The sequence below is a fragment of the Falco biarmicus genome, chromosome 17 (genome assembly GCF_023638135.1).
Source record: "Falco biarmicus isolate bFalBia1 chromosome 17, bFalBia1.pri, whole genome shotgun sequence".
NCBI classification, from domain to species: domain Eukaryota; kingdom Metazoa; phylum Chordata; class Aves; order Falconiformes; family Falconidae; genus Falco; species Falco biarmicus.
The window spans coordinates 4,813,099-4,832,259 of record NC_079304.1 but is presented as its reverse complement, the minus strand read 5'-3'; the positions used below and the strand labels follow the sequence as shown (position 1 = coordinate 4,832,259).

The 19,161-nt window shown below is 66.4% G+C and overlaps 1 protein-coding gene across 1 annotated transcript in view; it reads left to right on the top strand.

The window, feature by feature from the left end:
• Positions 1 to 11,088: 11,088 nt before the first annotated feature.
• ARHGAP23 (Rho GTPase activating protein 23) overlaps positions 11,089 to 19,161 on the top strand; it is a 31,749-nt gene continuing 23,676 nt past the window's right edge. Inside the window, 1 exon segment of the mRNA XM_056362741.1 lies at positions 11,089 to 11,761. Coding sequence (XP_056218716.1) covers positions 11,711 to 11,761 — 51 coding nt within the window. The 5' untranslated portion in view covers positions 11,089 to 11,710.

Genomic DNA, 19,161 nt, shown 5'->3' with positions numbered 1-19,161 from the left:
TGCGTTACCGGGCTGTGGGCGCAGGGCTGTGCCCTGGCCGGGCAGGCTCTGCTGCAGGTGATGGATGGGGCTGATGATTTTTGGGAGCATTTTGGGGAGGAAAGGGCTGGAAAGCAGGTTTGGCAAAAGGAAGGATTCTCCTGCTTCCAGCAGAAGGGCAGCTGGCCGCTGGCCTTTGTTCTTCGCAGTTAAGATCAGCCCGTGGGGTTGATTTTATCCTTAAAATTGACCATCAGGTCCGAGCCTGCCTGTTGGGAGGGCTTGTGGGGGGCCCAGCCCCCCGCCCGAGCCCCCTCGGCTTTCAGGGATGGGGGGATTTATCAGCATGCTCAGAGCGGCCCCCGTGGCGCTCCCACCCTGGCCCCTCGCTCCCCATCCAGAGTCTTCCAGGTGGGATGGGGCAGGCGGGACCCCCCCCAAGCATTCCCTGGGACGGGGGGTCCCAGTGGCGCTGCCTCCCACCGTGCCTCCAGCTGAAAAGCACAACCGGTGCCCAGAAACACATCAGCCCACCGGGGTGAGCCGCCGGTGCCCCCCAGGGTGCTCCCCCCACCCTTAGCCGGGGCTTTACTCTGAAAATGGGGGGTGGGCAGCGAGTAGGGCTGGGTCCAGGCTTGCCTTTAGGGAAGGAAGGAGCAGACAGCGGCAGCTCCGAGCACAGGACCTCGCGCTGCTCATCGCCAGGCCTGTCCAACCACCCTTTGGTAGAAACGCAGCTTTGCTTAATTTAATTTTTTTTTTTTTTTTTTTGGTGTGTGCTTAATTTATTAAAATAGTTGCTGTATAATTTATTTTCATAAACTATATTAAAAAGTTACTAAATGGTAAAAACAGACTTGCAGGCCAATCTTTCAGAAGAAAAAAAAAAATGTTTTTGATATAAACGCAACAAATGCACTTTTGGGTGTGTTTGGTTATTTTTGGGGAGGGGGAGGGGGGAGCCTGGCTGTACCTGGGGGTTTGTCTGTATATATTGTATTAATAGGCATGTTTGGCCTCTCGTGCGGAGACATTAGTAACTGCTGCAGGTCCTGTTGGGGAAGCTGGTGTGAAGTTCCTGGTTTGGTTTTTGCTTTTTTTTTTTTTTTTTTTTTTTTTTTAATTTGTCAGTGAGGACTGACAGAATTCTGTGTGTTTGTAACTCATTTCTATTGTCATATGGACTGATGGGTTTTGGGGGGTTTTTTTGGTTGGTTTTTTTTGGGTTGTTTTTTTTTTTTTTTGTGGGGGGGTGGGAAGGTGAGATAGCAGGGGTTTGAAATAAAATAATTGGAAAGTGTTATATGTGCTGTGTGTTGTCTTGAGTCCGCAGGCACTGAGTCGTGTCCGTCTCCGTCTTCCCCCCCCCCCCCCCCCCCACCCCCCCCAGTCTCCACTTTGCTCCCCGGCTTCCAGCATCCTGTGGGGTGGGGGCTTGGCTCTAGCATCCCCCCGACTCCACCTTCTCCCCCTTCCCCAGCTGCGGGAGCCACATGCGGCGCCTTCCCCCCACTCCCCTGTGCCGAGGCGCTTTGAACGCCCCCGAGTTTGGCAGATCAAAGAGTGTGGAGCGACAGAATGGGGCTGAGGCGGGTGGCACGAAGCCCCCCGGGCTGGCGGGGTGGGGGGGGGGGCTCACAGCCCTGGGGAGCCTGCATCCTTCCTCCTCCTCCATCACTGGGCATGGGGAGGGGGTTTTGGGGTGCAGCAGGGAAGGGGACCCCTGGTCTTCCCAGCATGATGCTGGCCCCAGGGGTGGGGTGGGGGTCTGCCCCACTGCCCCGGCCATGGGGCACGGTCCCCAGGCCAGGCTCTGCGGGGGGACAAAGGCCCCATTGACAGGGCCAGACGGCCTCTCCCGGCGTGAGCAGACATCTGGGGCCGCTTTGCATTTTTTCTCAGCTGGTCCAAACCGGGGGGCTGCGGCCAGGATGCCGGCGGCCCCCTCCATCGCCCACCCGCAGCCCGTGACCCCCGCGGGCAGGATGCTGTGGCCGGGGAGGGTTTGGGGTCCCCCCAGCCCCCGAGGAGGGCTGTGTTGGGGGCTGCGATGGGCAGGGATGGCTGTACCCCACAACTCGCCCTCGACTGGGAGGGGGCTGTGGGCGGCCACGTGCCCGGGGCAGGGGTGGGCACCCCCTCGGTGCCCCCCGCGGCCCCATAAAGCCCCTTTTGTCCGGCCGCCTCCGAGCCACCCTGGAAAAGCCCCAACATGGCTGCGCTGCGCAGAGCTTATTTTTAACATCTCATTAGCATCAGAAAGCAGCAAATTTCCCCCGGCCCCCAGCGAGGTTCAGAGCCCCAGACAAAAGCCGCTTTCTTCCCGCTCGGGCTCCCCACTCACCTCCCCCCCCACCTCCCAGCCCCTTGGGGTGCTGCTGTGGCCCCCGGCACCCCCACGTGTCCCCCCCCAGCCTCGATGGGTCTCCAGGGCCAGCGGGATGCGGTGGCCCCGGGGTGGGGGTTCAGGCAAGGTGGGGAGACCTGGGGGGTCGAGCATCGCTGGCTCCTGGTGCTGCCCACCCTGTGCCGGGTCTGCGCCTGGCGGGGTCCCCAGCCAAAAAAATCCCATGGGGGTGTCACTGGGCGCCCACCCTGAACCCCCTCCTCGGCCAGCCCTGCCCGAACCGTGAGGCTGGAGGTGGGGTACGGGGTGTCCTGTACCCCCAGTATGGCACCAGCTTGGGGCTGGGACCTGTGGAAGGGAGGGGGTGGGTGCTGTGCCCCTCCTCATCCTTGCTCGTCCCAATGCACTGGGGGAGGCGTGGGATGTGCGAGGGAAACTGAGGCACAGCCTGGGGTGGTGTGAGGGAAACTGAGGCACGGTCCAGGGCTGTGCAAAAGGGGCCGAGGCAGAGCGTGAGCCCGTGCCCGGGGAGCCGAGGGCAGGCGCAGGGCCTGGCAGTGCCCCAGCGGGTCACCGGGCCATGCCGGGCCTGGCACCGGCGCTGCCTCCGAGCTAATATTTACCCAGGCTGGAGGGCTTGGCTGCGGGGAAATGCCACAGCTGGGCCAGGGGCCCTGAGCTGCTACGGGCGGGGGTCAGCCAGTGCCACCCACCCGCTGCCCCGGCACCACCCCAGCCTGGGCACAGCCAGCAGCCCTGGCACCCCTGGGACCTCTGTGCCCCCCGGCAGCCCCCGGGAGAGGGGAGTGGGGTGAGTGGCAGGGGGGAGGGTCGGGAGAGGAGGGTGGGTGGGTGGTGAGGAGGGGGTGGGATGGAGGGGAGAGTGGGTGGATGGACAGATGGATGGGTGGGTAGGGGTTGGGGGGACAGAGGATGGAGGGAGGGAGGGGAGGATGGATGGGAGGATGGGTGGAGGGGGGGATGGATGAGGGATGGATGGAGGGGTGGATGGAGGGAGGGGAGATGGAGGGGAGGATGGAGGGATGGAGTGGAGGATGGAGGGATGGATGAGGGATGGATGGAGGGGGGATGGAGGGAGGGGAGATGGAGGGGAGGATGGAGGGATGGAGTGGAGGATGGAGGGATGGATGAGGGATGGATGGAGGGGGGGATGGAGGGAGGGGAGATGGAGGGGAGGATGGAGGGATGGAGGGGAGGATGGAGGGAGGGGGGATGGAGGGAGGGGAGATGGAGGGGAGGATGGAGGGATGGAGGGGAGGATGGAGGGATGGAGGGGAGGATGGATGGAGGGATGGGGAGCTGGACGGACAGAGGATGTCTGGATGGGCAGGAGGATGGAAGGGTGAATGGGGATGGATGGAAAGATGGAGGAAGGAGGGATGGGAGGATGCGTGGAGGCTGGATGGAGGGAGGCTGGATGGAGGGAGGCATGGAGGGGCTGACGGCTGCAGGGGAGGCTGGATGGAGAGATGGACGGGGAGGAGGGTGGGGGGCTCCGGGGCGGGCGGCTAGGGGCTGGCCGGAGGGGTGAGGGGTGGAGGGGGGGCTGGAGGGAGGCGGGGGCAGGGGGAGGCCGGGGGGCTGCCGGGGGGGCTGCCGGGGGGGCCCGGGTGGGGCCGGGCGCGGCCCCCTCCCGCCGCCGCTCACATGACGCCGCTCCCGGGATGCGCCGGGCGGCGCCGGGCGTGGGCGGCGGCGAGAGGCGGCGGCGGCGGCAGCGGGGCCGCACCGGGGCGCGCCGGCTCCGCCACCGGCACCGGCACCGGCCCATGGCCCGCGGCCGGCCCGCCGCGCCGGCGCCCTGAGCGGCCCCATGGAGCAGGTAGGAGCCGCCGGGACCGGGGCCGGGACCGGGGCTGGGACCGGGGCCGGGACAGCTCCAGCACCCGTGGGTGCCCGAGGCTGGGGAAAGGCTCCTCCGGGGACCCCCGGCCGCCCCCCCCCGGCAGGGGACCTCGCCTGCCCCCCCGCGCTCCCCCACCTGCTGCTCAGGGACCCCTTTTTGCCTTCCCGGCTGCCCTCCGCCCTTCCCCAGGCCCCCCAGCTGCTGCCTTGGCATCCCCCCCACACACCTCTGCCTCTAAGCTCCACATCCCCCCCCCCACGTCCCCAGCACCGCCAGCGCCCCACCCCAGCATCACCAGCAGCTGCCCCCTGATCACCATCCTGGCACCCCCAGCATCACCCACCTGCTTCAACCCTCCCTCCCACCGGGATGCGCAGCCCTGGGGCTGAGCCCCTGCCCACCCTGGTCCCCCACATCCCATCCCTGCCCCACTGACAGCGCTCCCACCACCCATGGCATGTGCGTGGGCTCCCTGCGTGGGCACCCATGGGTGCTCACCCTGCCCAGGTGCCCACCGCCGCCATGGTTTCTAGCCCCTCGCCCAAGGTGGAGGGGATGGGTGGCTGGGAGGGGACAGTCCCCACACTGCCACAGGTTTCTGTCCCAGCCTGAGGTGTGTCTCACCCCGCGGGCTATCAGCAGCATGATTTGGGGAAGGGGGTTCTGCTTGGGAAGGGGGCTGGAGCCTCTGTGGGGTGTCTGCTGTGGGGTGTGGAAAAAGCCCGGGGCGAGGGGGGGGGGGCTGGGCTGAGGCTGTGTCTGTTGGTCCTTCCTCTGGCCCCCCATCTTCCCACTCGCCAGCCAGCGCCTCTGGGAGCCATCCTGGTTGCCGTGCCCAGGCCCTCCCTGCTGCCCACCCAGGGGCTCTCGGTGCCCCCCCCCCCCCCCCCCATGTGGCTCTGCATGGATGGTGCTTCCCCAGCTCTGCTCCCTGGGATGGGGGGTTGTTCCCCCTCTGAGCATCTCCCCCCACCACTGTGCACCCAGGCGAGTGGACCAGCACCCTTCCCGCAGCCTCTGCCTCGCCTGTTCACCCCCCGCCCCATCCTGGCTTGGCCCAGATGCGAGTGCAGGATTTAATGCCTCGTGTGTGTGTGTGTGTGTCCCCGGGCACAAGGGTCTGGGGCTGCACCAGGGACCAGGGCAGACCCACCGCTTTGGGCGTAACGCGTCCCCAGCACGCAGTGAGGCTTCACCGCACGTTGGGGGCCGCGTGCTTGCAAATCCCCCCCCCCCCCCCCCAGCTCCCCAGCTCGGGGAAGGGCCGGGAGCGGCAGCGTGGGGTGAACACGCGTCGGTGCCTCCGCCAGCCCCGCCGGACCCCCGGGAGCTCACGCGCATCCGCCCCACCGAAGCGATGAAAACCAACGTGGGGGCTGCACGTGACGTGCTGACATCCCCATCCACGGGCTGCGACCTGGGTCCAGCATCCTCCCTGGGGCTGCGAGCGTCGGTCCCTCCGCACCCAAAGCCCCCGCCGCCCGCCGTGTGTCTCGGGGGCTGCCTTTCCCGCTGGAAAAATCCCCTCTCGCGCAGATCCAGCTGCAATGCAGAGGAGCTCCCGAGCAGCCCGCACGCCTTCCCCACCGCCCTCGTTGGCGGCGATGCCTTCGGAGGAGCTGATGATAATTTTAGGCTGTGAGCGGCAGCAGGTTGGCATGTGCCTGCCGGCACCCGGGCAGCGCGGGCAGGATCTGGCAGAGATGCCCTGCAACAGGCCATGGCAGCCAGGGATGCACAGAGCGAGGGGTCCCCTGGGTACCCCGATTCCCAGCAGGATTTCAGCCCCTCCCTGATGCGGGATGAGCATGTGAGTCCGCACCGGCCCCCCGCGCCCCCCCTGCCGTGCTGCCCTGCTTTGCTCTGCCTCGCTGCTGGGTTTCTTGGCTGATCCCATCCCACATCCCCCTGGTCTTGCTCGTGTTTATCCCCACCAGCGGTCTGGACGTGGGAAGGAGGGGTTGGGGCCGTAACCCTTTCGTCTCTCTGCCGCTGGCTCAAAATGGCTTCGCGAGGCGAGGCGGTGGCTGCCGAGAGGGGAAAGCAGCTCTTGGCCTGCAGGCGTCTGCCTGGGGGTGGGAGGGTGCTGAGCGCCGCGTCTGCACCCGCCTTTGCCACCCATGCCACGGCGAGCGGGGTCCGCGTGAGACCCCACCCCAATGGGGCACCCTGGATGTCCCTGTCCCCAGCTGGCATGGGCAGGGCATGATCCTGCTCTGGCATTGGGGGCTGTGGCTGGGCGATGCTGCTGCCGAGCGCCCTGCTTTTGCTTTTCTTCCTTTTAATTCATAGGATTAGGTTAAAACCCATCGCCCAGCCGGGATTCCCCTCTGGCTCCCTTTGTCTGCGGAAGCGGCTCCGCAGGGAGCGGCAGCCCAGGCGGGCGGGGGGCTCCTGCTCCCCCAGCTCCGGCTGCCCGGGATTGGGGTCAGGGCTGGGGGCCGGGGGGGCTGAGATGTGATGGGACATGATGGATCCGCTCTGCTAAACCGGGCGGCTGGCTTGGCGGCGGGAGCTGGGATGGTGATTTTTGGGTGGTTATGGAATGGGGTGTGGGATGCGCGGTGATGGCAGCTCGGGGACGCCCTGCCAGGGCGGTGGGTGCCATCCTGTCCCTGCACATGGGGATGGGGAGCTGGGTGTCCCCGGGGGGGCTGCAGATGGGGTCTTGGTGCTGGGGTGGGGCTGGGGGAGACAAAGAGGGCTCAGAGGAGGGAGGGAGCATCGGCTGGCTGGGTGCATGGTGGCACCCTGCTCCTTGGGGACCCCCGTGGAAAAGCTGCCCCAGGAGGGGGGCTGGGGTTTGGGAGCTCTCCTTGAGCCCCCCCCCCCCCCCAACTGTGCGCCCCAGAACGGGGGTCACCCCTCGCTGGGGATGGCTGCTTCTCCCTGACCTCACATGAGGGTCCATCCCTGTCCCTGGAACTTGCACAGAGGGAAGGGGTCAGGGCCACCACAGCCAGCTTGGGTCGTGTCACCTCCCTGGTGGGGGTGGCTCTGGGAGGTCGCTTGGGGACCCCAGGGTCCTGGTATCCATGGCTGGTTCCTGCCAGCAATGGCTTTTCTGCACCAGGCTCCTGGCAGGCCCAGGGGGAGGGTTGTGGGCAGGATGTCACCTTGCGTCCCCTTGTGAGGGGACACAACAAGGACCCCCAAGACCAGCTGGAGAGCAGGAGTGGGTGGCCGGTGGGCACAGCCGGAGGAGGCTTCTGCTCCTTCCATTGATCCACCACCAGGAAAGGCTGGATGTTGGTGGGGGCGGCCCTTGGTGCCAGACCCACTGGATGGGACGTTTCCTGGAAAGTGTCTGTGGCGAGAGGAGCCGGCCGGGATGGCGAGTCCTGCCAGAGCCGGGCAGGCAGAGGGCAGCCGGCCAGCGCATCCGGCAGGACACGGGTGGGAGGTGGCCCGTGCAGCGGGGCTGGGGACAGAGGGACCCGCCGCAGGGCCAGGGGGGTGCTGAGCGTGGGTGGAGGGTGGCCGGAGACGGGGTGCGGGCGTCCGGCTGCGCCCTCGCGGGGAGGAAACATCCCGTCACTCACATCCGACTGTTTGTTCCCTCCAGCTGCTGGGACGGCTCCCGAGGCCGGGGCAGGGGACAGCGGTGGTGGCAGCACTCGCGGGGGTCCCCTTTGGGTGCTGGCACCCACGTGTTTCCAAAGTGCAAGATCCCCCCTATCCCACACCCCTGCTGCTGCGGGTGCTGTACCCCAGGGCGGTGGGTGCTGTACCCCAGGGTGGCAGTTTCAGCATCCTGGGATGGCAGACTGTACCGTCCGACTGCGGTTGTGTGTCAGCGGCTGTGTGGGAAGCGAGCGGCTGTGCGGGAGCTGCCAGCCCAGCGGGGACGTGCCCGTAAGCAGGATCAGGCCCTGCAGCTTCGCTCCAGCCCTGAGTTCCTGGCGCTTCCGTGGCAGTGGCTGACGGCTCGGTCATTTATTTTTCCTGGTGGCGCTGAGGTTTCTCAGGCGCCCAGAGGAAGTCGTTGTTGACACAGACTTTCTTAATTGTGTCACGGAAAACTTGCGCTTGCTGGCTGGGTCCGCGCTGTGCGGCACGGGCTGGCATCACCGCGGTGGCATAGGGTGGCATCACTGGGGTGGCACAGGGCGGCATGGGCTGGCATCACTGTGGTGGCATGGGCTGGCATCCCTGGGGTGGCACGGGGTGGCGTGGGCTGGCATCACTGGGGTGGCACGGGGTGGCACCAAGGGAATGGTGGGGACCGGGGGTGAGGATGGTGATGCCATCGGTGGAGGAGCCATCTCAGGGTGCCATGATGTGGCATGGGTGTCCCTTGCCTAATCCTGGTCCCTGGGTGTCCCTTGCCTGGTCCTGATCCCTGGACGTCCCATCCTGGTTCCGGAGTGTTCCATGCCTGGTCCCAGTCCCTGGGTGTCCCTTGCCCGGTCCCTAGGCCCTGGGTGTCCCGGCCCTGTTCCTGGGTGTCCCATCCTGGTCCCTGGGTGTCCCTTGCCCATCCCAGTCCCTGGGTGTCCCATCCCAGTCCCTGGGTGTTCCCTTCCCATCCCTGAGTGTCCCCTTGCCCGGTCCTGGTCCCTGGGTGTCCCACCCCGGTCCCTGGGTGTCCCTTGCCTGGCCCTGTTTTCCCGGGTGTTCCATCCCAGCCCCTGGGTGTCCCTTGCCCATCTCTGAGTGTCCCTTGCCTAGTCCTGATCCCTGGGTGTCCCATCCCTGTCCCTGGGTGTCCCATGCCTGGTCCCAGTCCCTGGGTGTCCCTGCCCATCCCTGAGTGTCCCTTGCCTAGTCCTGATCCCTGGGTGTCCCATCCCTGTCCCTCAGTGTCCCATGCCTGGTCCCTGATCCCTGGGTGTCCCCTGGCCATCCCTGGGTGTCCCTTGCTTGGTCCTGATCCCTGGGTGTCCCTGCCCATCCCTGAGTGTCCCTTGACTAGTCCTGATCCCTGGGTGTCCCATCCCTGTCCCTGGGTGTCCCATGCCTGGTCCTGATCCCTGGGTGTCCCCTGGCCATCCCCGAGTGTCCCTCTGTGCCCTGTCCCAAACCCCCTTGGGTTTAGCCCCCACTTGGGTCCAGCGCACCTGGCTGTCCCCGCGTCCCCATGTCCCTGTGGCTGTCATTGCTCCCTGCTTTCCTGCGCCGCCTCCTGCTTTCCCATCACGTGCGGCTCCGTCCCCCCCCCGGCGCTGCCCGCTTGCCCCCCAGGGCTGGCGCTGGGTCCCGGCTGTGCCCACCACGCGTCTTGCGGCCAAGTCCAGGGTGACTCAGGGCTCGCGCCGCAGCATCGCGGCTGCTGGCCGCCGCCGAAACGCCTTTTGAGGTGCCGTTTGCACCCCGAGACTCAGGTGTGGGAGTTAATTGACTCGGCGGCTGCTTAATGACTGCTTCAGGGTGCTCTTCTGCGGGCCAGGCCTGTCCGGCTGTCCCCGTCCCAGGCCCTGTCCGGCTGTCCCCCGTCCCAGACTCTGTCCGTCTGTCCTGCTGTTTTCCCGTCTTCGCCGTTTCCTTTCCCCGTGGGTCTGTGTCAGCCTTTGTCCCTCCGTCAGCCCCAACCCGGCTGTTTCCGTCCCCGTGCCTGCCGGTGCCAGTCCCCATCGCTCCTGTCCCCTGTCCTGGCGTTTCCTGTCCGTGTGTCCTTCCGTCCTCCTCCCACATCGCCCGGCCTTGGCCTGGCCCTGCCGGTCCCTGTCCGGCTGTCCTGTCATCCCTCTGCCCCCCCTGCTCTGTCCTCTTCCTGGTCCCTGTCCCTCTGTCCCAGCTTATCCTGTCCTGGGTGTCCCCTGTTCTGGTCCCTGGGTGTCCCCTGCCTGGTCCTGATCCCTGGGACTCCCCTACCCATCCCTGTTCTGGTCCCTGGGTGTCCCCTGCCCATCCCTGGGTGTCCCTTGCCTGGTCCTGATCCCTGGGACTCCCCTACCCATCCCTGTTCTTGGTCCCTGGGTGTCCCTTGCCTAATCCCGGTCCCTGGGTGTCCCATCCTGCTCCCTGAGTGTCCCATGCCTGGTCCCAGTCCCTGGGTGTCCCTTGCCCGGTCCCGGTCCCTGGGTGTCCCGGCCCTGTTCCCGGGTGTCCCATCCCGGTCCCTGGGTGTTCCCTTCCCATCCCTGAGTGTCCCTTGCCCGGCCCCGGTCCCTGGGTGTCCCACCCGGTCCCTGGGTGTCCCTTGCCTGGCCCTGGTGTCCCTTGCCTGTTCGTAATCCCTGGGTGTCCCCCCCTGCCCATCCTGAGTGTCCCTTGCCCAGTCTGGGTCCCTGGGTGTCCTCCCGGCCCTGTTCCCGGGTGTCCCGTCCCAGTCCCTGGTGTCCCTTGCCCATCCCTGGTGTCCCTTGCCTGGTCCTGATCCCGGTGTGCCCCCCCCTGCCCATCCCGGTGTGCCCCCCCTGCCCATCCCGGTGTGCCCCCCCCTGCCCATCCCGGGGTGTCCCTTGCCTGGTCCCAGTCCCTGGGTGTCCCTTGCCCGGCCCTGTTCCCAGGTGTCCCATCCCAGTCCCTGGGTGTCCCATCCCAGTCCCTGGGTGTCCCTTGCCCGGTCCCGGTCCCCGGGTGTCCCGTCCCAGTCCTTGGGTGTCCCTTGCCCATCCCTGGTGTCCCTTGCCTGGTCCTGATCCCGGTGTGCCCCCCCTGCCCATCCCGGTGTGCCCCCCCCTGCCCATCCCCGGGGTGTCCCTTGCCCGGTCCCAGTCCCTGGGTGTCCCTTGCCCGGCCCTGTTCCCGGGTGTCCCATCCCGGTCCCTGGGTGTCCCTTGCCCGGCCCTGGTGTCCCTTGCCTGTTCCTAATCCCTGGGTGTCCCCCCCTGCCCATCCCTGAGTGTCCCTTGCCCAGTCCGGGTCCCTGGGTGTCCTCCCGGCCCTGTTCCCGGGTGTCCCGTCCAGTCCCTGGGTGTCCCTTGCCCATCCCTGGTGTCCCTTGCCTGGTCCTGATCCCGGGGTGTCCCCCCCTGCCCATCCCGGGGTGTCCCTTGCCCGGTCCCAGTCCCTGGGTGTCCCTTGCCCGGCCCTGTTCCCAGGTGTCCCATCCCAGTCCCTGGGTGTCCCTTGCCCGGTCCGGTCCCCGGGTGTCCCGTCCCAGTCCCTGGGTGTCCCTCGCCCATCCCTGTCCCCGGCTGTCCCCTGCCCATCCCGCTCCCCGGCGCTCCCATCCCGGCTGTGCCTGCCCTGCTCCCCGTCCGGGCGCTCCCGCAGCGCCGGTTCCTGCCGCGCTGTCCCGGGGCCGGGCCCGCCCCGCTCGGTGCCGCGGTCCCTCCCGCCGGGCGGGCCGTGCCGTGCCGTGCCCCGCCCGCTCCCGCCCGCCGCCGCGGCCGCCCGGAGGAGGCGGAGCCGCAACCGGGGCCGGGGCCGCGGCCGGCCCAGCCCGAACCGAGCCGAGCCGAGCCGAGCCCTGCCGGACCGGACCGTGCGGGGCCGGGCTGGGCCAGACCGGACGGGACCGCGTCTTCCCGGGCCGTGCTGAGCCGGGTCGGGCCGAGCCGTGCTGAGCCCAGCCGAGCCGAGCCGTGCTGAGCCGGGCCGGACCGAGCGAGGCCGGCCGCCGCGCCCCGATGAATGGGATCGCCTTCTGCCTGGTCGGGATCCCGCCGCCCGCCCCCGCGGTGAGCGGCGCTGGGTGATACTGGGTGGACTGGGGAGGCGGTGGGCTGCGGGGGTAGGGGCTGGGGGTGCGGGGCTGGGTGCTGGGCGATGCCCGGGCACCCAGGGGATGGGGTGGGGGGCAGAGCCAGCGCCCTGGGGCTGGGTGGTGGGGCAGGGGCAGCGGGGCAGGGGGCTCCAGCCACCCCGCCCAGGGCTGTGTGCCACGGGCAATGCTGGCCGCGGTGGCTCGTCCCCGGTGCCCGCCAGCACGGCGGCACGGCAGGGCGGTGGGGCTGAGGCGGCTGGATCCGGCCAGGGGGGCTGAAGGCGAGACCCTGGGGCTGACCTCCCCCTTCCCTGGGACAAGACCCACAAGTGCCCACGCGTGTTTCCTCCAGACCCCCAGCCGGGCTGTCTCCTTGTGGGTCCGGCTGCTCCATCCTTGCCAGCTCCACCCCGGCCAGCTCTGGCACTGGGCAGGCAGCAGCCCCCCCCCCCCCCCCCCCCCCAAACACCCCCCCAGCCCCTCCGGGTCATGTCCTGCTCCCCAGCTCGGACAGCCCAGCCCCCCTCCTCCGGGTCATGTCCTGCTCCCCCAGCTCGGACAGCCCCCCCTGGCCGCGCAGGTATTTGCAGCACCGCTGAGCCACGCTGCCCGTGTTCCTCCCATGCCGTGGCCACCAGCATCACCTAGCAGCGCCGCACTGGAGGGCACTGGGGCCATTCCCGTCTCCCCTGGAGCAGCATGGTGCCAAGGGAGGCCAGCCGAGCCGCCGGCTAAAACCCCGTTTCCTGCCCGTTTTGTGCCAGATCCCAGCGAAGGCGTGGGGTGGGGATGGGGATGGTGCTGGGGGGGGCTGGTGGTGGAGGGGGCACCAGGGTAGCGCCCAGGCGGGGGTGCAGGCCACGGTGTCCGGCTGGCGCAACGCTTGCTAATTTGAGCAGAGGTTGCACGTCCTCACCCCAGAGCTGAATTCGGCCTCTGTTCCTCAGTTCCTGGTTATTTGAACTCGGCTTCCTCAGCCCGGCGATGGGGCTAATAACCATCCTCAAAGGATTAATTGGGGTGTGCGAAATGGTTCAGATATGAGGAGTGCTGCTCGTTGCAGCGGCTGAGCATTAATCATGTTTCTCTTCAGATTCCTCCCTGCTTACTCCGTACCGCTGGGTGCTGGCATTCGGATTTTTGGGGGCGGGGGATCAAATCAAGTCTCTTGAAATCGGCTGCATTTTGGGGTGAAACGTGCCCTCCGGGGGGGCAGCAGCAGCAGCCAGAGCGTGGGGGCTTTGCTCAGTGCCCACCTTTGCCCCAGCTCCCTGTGTGACTGGGGGCACTGGGCGACTTGGGGGGGGAGTTACTTAACCGCCACAGCCTCCCCCTGCGCATCTGGGAAGGACGGCAGTGAGGAAAGCGCTTTGCAATCCTCCAGCAAGGATTTTGTGCTGCGTAAGCAGAAATCCTGCCCGACAGCCACCCCCGGGGCTGCGTGGCAGGGGCTGCCCCCCACCAGCCCCAAGCCTTTGCCCGGCGGCTGCTGCCCTCGTCCCGGTGTGGCTGCTGCCTCCGTCCCTATTTACTGGCACTGCTCGGCACACTGAGTTTCTTAATGTCTTTTTTTTTTTCTTTTTTTTTTTTTTTTCTTTCTTTCTTTCTGAACCCTGAACTTGAAAGACAGGAAAAGCCTGTGCTCGGGGCTGCTTGCCGCAATCCTGCCTTACAAAGCGCGAAACCTGGCACTGGCGCCGGGTTGGGGCACGCGGCGCGATGCCATGCTGGGGTCTGGCTGGCCACATTGGGCTTCTTGGAGCCACGGGTCGCCAGCCACGCGGAGGGCCCTAACCTTGCCACCACTGTGGTTTTAACCTTGACGTGCATCATGCGCTGCACCCAGCCAGCACCTCTGGCACCGGTGCCTCGCCCCCGCGGGGGGGACTGCTGGGTGATGTGTGGTGTCCTAACCCACCCCAGGGCTGGCAGCGCTGCCCGGGCGCCGTCATCTGCAGCATCGACTGCCAAGGAACCGCCGCTGGGCGTTTTTAGGCTTGGGGACTGTGGTCTGGCAGGGGTTTGACGTTGCAAGTCTGGCAGAGGGGACACGTGGTGACAGCTCTTGGTTTGGGGTCAGAGCATGGGGGCTGGCTCGCGGCGTGTGGGTGCTGTGACCAGCTCCCGGGAGCGCTCGGAAGCCGGTGCCTGGGACCTCTCCTCGGTTCATGCAGAGCCACTGGTTGGGGAGAAAGCACGGAGGGATGGGGTGTTGTGGCTGGGAAGCTGCTGAGCCCTGGGGATGGCCTTTTATTCTCATTAAAGGGGAAAAAAAAGATTAGGTTTCAAGTCGGTGCCGTCCCATTAATAAACCAAGTTTGTCTTCAGCAGGCAGCAAGACCTGATTTAAAAGGAATGGAGATAGATGACCTATTTTAAGCTCTCAAGTTGGAAAATATCGACCTGGCTGCCTCCGGGCCGTGAGCGGTGGGGGCCGGCTGCGCGAGCTGTGCCGTGCTGTGCCGTGCTGCCTGCTCCAAAACCTGTCCAGCTTTCCAGGAGCCGGCCCGGCTTGGGACGCCCCAGGTTGCAAACCAGGGTGGCTGCTTTAAACCTGCCGCCGACCTCCTGGCTGTGGCCCAGACATCTCCAGCACTGGCTCAGAGCACCTGAAGTGGGCTGACTCCTTTTCCGCGGCTGCTTATCCCCAGGATTTCATTAAATCTTCCCTAATTGCCTTCTGGGGCCGTGCCACAGCGAGCACACCTCCGCCGACGCGGGCTGCGTATGTTGCAAAGACCCGCGGCGGCGTGGTCCAGCAGGTGGTGCTGCGCCGCCCTCGGTGGGAACCGGCCACGTGCCCGGTGGGTTTGGTCTCCACCGTACGCAGCCCGGGGGGTCCCCAGCCCCTGGAGCAAGTTGAGTTTTCTGAGGTGGGAGGATGCTGGGATGGGGGGGTCGGTCCCACTCCGCAGCCATGCTGGGAAAATGGGAGGCTGGAGAGCAAAGCTGGAGCTGGGTCCTCTTCCAGGGAAAAGGGGTGGGTTGTGAGAATCGTCGCGAAGTGGCCAAACGGTGGTGACCGTGGGGACCCATCCTGCTCTCACGCCCAGGATGGGACCCAGTGGGGTCCCCAGGCCTGTGCCTGCAAGTGCTTTGCTCGCTCAAGACCAGCCCCCCTTGCAGCAGGAGGCAGCCGGGGCTGCCGTGAGCTGTGTCTGGCTGGGACAGGCAATAGGTTCCTGCCATAATGCCAGAGCCCAGCCGCTGGCACAGCCCGGCGGTGCTGGATCCCCCTACGATGGGCAGCCAGGCAGGTGCCGGCGCTCTGTGGCCCCCCCATGCCCTGCCATCCACCGGGGCAGGACTGGCTCTGCCATCAAACACCCGCCGTCAGTGGCACCCCCCGGGGCAGAACCCACAGACCCGCGGGGTGCAGGCGTGGGGGTGCCCCGTGGTTGCCGTGCCCCCCCCTACCCACCAGCCCAACCCGATGGCAACAGTGGGGTCCCCTTGATGGGGCCGAGCGCGTGGGGCAGCCCCGGGGCGGGTGGGATGGAGCCCCGGTGGCTCTGGGGGACAATCGCGCTATTGTGGCACATAGTGGGCTCTTTTTCTGCCGTGCGAGGCGGGGGGGCCGGGCTGTGGTGCCAGCGCTTTCGGGGTGAAACGTGGTCCCTGCCGGCGGCTGGCGGTGACTGGTGTGGCACCAGTGGTGGGACACTGATGTCCCTGGTGGGGGGGGGGGGGTGATGGAGAGGAGATGGGCTGGGGTCTTTGGCTTATGGATGCATGTGGGCTGTGGAAAAATGTTAGGCTGCTCCTAATCTCAGGAAAATGTCATCGGGTGTCGGTGCTGGGGCTGCAGTGGGGCAGGAGGTGCTGCAGGAGCATGGCTGTCACCAAAGCTGTGTCCCCAAAGCTGCCTCCTGTCCTTGCTGTGGCTGGAGGGAGGTTCAGGACCCTGCTCGGCTCTTTATTTCGCCCATCCAGCGAGGGATGCAGGATTCGGTGCTTCTCCTGTGCATCCCCTCATCCGAGCATCGCCCCACCCCTGCGCTCCGTCTGGCCCTAGGCCACAGGCAGCACCCCTGGAAGGGGCGAGGGGTTCCCCCCATGTGTGCAAGGGGTGCACGGCTGTGGCCCCCCACCCCGGGCCCCCGGGCTTGAGTGGGACAGAGGCTGGAAGAAGCAGGCAGCCTTCCCCCTGACCTCCCCGGGTAGGATTTTCCGCCGTAGAGAAGCGGGAGCAGAGCGCAAGGTGCCTCTCGGAGCCGCCAGAGGAAATGGCTCATTGTTAGCCCTGCTGAAAAAAAGAAACCCAAAAAATTGCAATAATGAGGCCAGCTTCTATTTGAGGGTTTTCCATGGGAAAAACAGGAAACAGAATCCTGTTACTTTTCTAGGGCTTGCTGCCGATAACACCGTTTTTAGGACGGGACAGAGAATGAGGAGGAGGAGCTGGGGATGAAGGCAGCACCGGCGGTGAGCCCTCTCCATCCCCCATCCTCGTGGGATGGGAGATAAAACTCCTCCTCGGTGTTGGGCCGGCTCGGTGTCCAGCATGGGGACTACTGGCCATGTCCCCACTGAGCTCCAGTGCATGTCGCCAGCCCTTGACCCTGCCTCAGCACCACTTGCCCCGTGTTAAGGACGATCCCTGTGGGCTGGGGGTGCGGAGGACCTGGGGTTGGGGGCACGGAGGGGGTGGCTGGGGGCTGCCCTGAGGGAAGACACCGCAGGGACAGTGGCACCGTCGGTGCCGTAGGGAGCTGCTGCGTTAATGGGGGATGTGGTGTTGCCAAATCTGCCTCCGGCTGGCAGAGCTGCCCTGGGAAGCTGTGAACATCCCCGGCACTGCGGGTCTGCACCCTGTGGGTGCCCCCGCTCTGGGGCTGGAGGTGCTGTGGTGGCTTTCGCAGGTAGAGCATGGTGCTGGGCGTTCGGGAGGGCCGTATCCTGCCCCAGCATCATGATGTGGGGCGGTGAGTGGAGGTGGCACATGAGCCGGCAGCGTGGGCAGCTCCACGTGTATGTGCTTGCATCGATGCGGTGGCATCAGCCGGCGTCGTGGCTGCTGTCATGGCTGTGAACGGGGACGATGCTGCCCCAGGAGCACAGCCAGGGATGCCAGCAGTGGTGAGGACCAGCCGGAGAGCCACGGCGGCACCAGGGCTGGCAGCCTCGCAAGGAGAGGTCAGGAAAGGGGATGAGGCTCTCTGGCCACATTCCCAAATTTCTCTCGACGTGGCACCAGGGACTCCTTGGCCGGGTGAGCCGGAGCTCCCTGGAGGTGCTGCTTTGAGACACGGCCCTGCAGATGCGGGGCTGGCGTCCCCAGTGTGAAGGCTGCCAGAAGGGAGCTGGCTTTGGTCACCATCCAGCCGGGGGGGACACACGAAGCCCAGCGGGGACCCAGCATGGGCTGACGACCGGGCTGTGAAGGAGTCGCTGTCAAGATAAAAGTTTGTGTTGGGAAGGAACAAGGCGATTTCCTTCCCCGTGTTAACACCCAAACCGGAGCGGGAGGAATGTCAGAGAGCCAGTTTGCGGCTCCTCTGGCCTCCTCACTCCTCCGCTTCTCTTTGGCACTTGGCTCGGTGTCACCTGGACAGTGTCACCTCCATCCCAGCTGCTTTGGATGATGGGGATTCAGGTGGGGGTCCCCAGCCGGGCAGGTAGCTCTGGCATGGGGTGGGATTTGGGAGCATCCCTGGCAGAGCCCACCCAGCCGCTCGGTGCTGCCAGCCCAGCACCTCCCATGGGACTTGTCCTGTGCCGTCCCCAGCGCTGGCTGTGAGGACGGGGAACCCCACGCCTCTGCTCGAGCTGTGGGTCCCACTGACTCTCTCTGGTGTCCCTGGGGGGTCCGTGGGGTTTTCCAGAGTGCAGCGGTGCAGTGGGTGCTTGGGTGCTGCGCACCGCCGAGTAGTTGTGAGACCAGTGGGAAAAGAGGAGACTTGAGCATCTTTGTGGATGCTCAGAGCAAACCCAGCTGGCATCCCCCGTCCTGACAGCCGAAAGCCGTCCCCGGGATTCCCACCTGGCCTACGGACCAGACCGTGCATCCATCCCAGTAAGTCCCTGCCCAGGCTGGGATGTGGCATGGGGGCTGCTGGGGGGTGGTGGTGGTTCCGTGTTGCTGCCTCCTGTTCCCAGCACTGCTGCTCCTGTGTGGGGTGCGCATCTGCTCCCAGTGGCTCCCAGTTCTCTCCTGTGTGGGGTGCGCATCCGCTCCCAGTGGCTCCCAGTTCTCTCCTGTGTGGGGTGCGCATCTGCTCCCAGTGGCTCCCAGTTCTCTCCTGCGTGGGGTGCGCATCCGCTCCCAGTGGCTCCCAGTTTGCCTCCTCCCGCTCCCTGGGGGACGCAGCCGTGCCGTGCTGGGGCAGGGGTGTCCCAGGGGACCGGGGAGCGTGCGCTGGCTGTGTGCAAGCAAGCAAGCATGTCCCCAAATCCCCGCTGAGCTGCAAAGCTCCTCAGCCCTGGGTTGGGTTAAAGAGAATTAAAATGCTTTCTCCTGCGGAGCCGTAATCCCGCAGGCTGGGGCGCGGCCAGGCGGGCTGCCCGGCTGCTCCTGGCGTGGTCACCTGGGGGCTGCCCCCCCTTCTTCTGTCACCACGTCCCCCAGGCCAGGTCCCGCTGCTGGAGCATCCCCGTGTTCCTGGTGTGTGTGGGGGGCTGCAGGCACCCCCTGCTCCTAAGAACGCGTAGGTCCCTGCTCCCTTTGGGGGTGCTGCCCTCCCAGATGCTGCCTGGGCTGGCTGGGACCGAGGGGAGCGGGTGGGACCCCCGTCCCCCCCCTTTCCTTCCAGGACCTGCCGCAGGTGGGAGCGAGCAACAGCTTTGCTGTGTAAAGGGCTGGAAACGGGTTATTGTCTCAACATGGCTTTCCCCTCCCCAAAAATCCTATTAAAACCTCATTTTTCTGACCCTAATCTCAGCTCGCCGTTCAGGAGGGATTAGTGTTTGCCCCCCCTTCAGCCCTTGGCCCTGAGCGCTGCTGGCTCCGTGCTGGAGAAACCTCCTTCCCACATGGAAAGCGATGCCGGAGGAGGGCGGTGGGGCCGAGCCCAGCACGCCATGGTGGCAGCAGGACGGGCAGCTGCCTGTCCCTCTGTCCTCTGTTCCTGCCCGCAGCGTGACGTTACCCCGCTGCGTGCCAGGGGTTGCGCTGGCCGCGCTGGCAGGGACCCACGGCCGCAGCTGGTGGGGCCAGGGCACGGCCCGGGGGTGTCACCCCCCAGCTGGGACCGCTGGCTCCATCCTGGGGGTGTCACCAGGCTGTGAGCAGCAGCCGTGGGGCAGGGGGGTGCTGAATAGAGACCCCCAGTGCAGGCAGCGCTGCCTGGGGTGTTGGGCGGGGGTTGTGCAGGGGGGCTGGGGTTGGCGTGGCTGTTCCGTGCCTCAGTTTCCCCGGCGGTTTGGCGGGGGGCA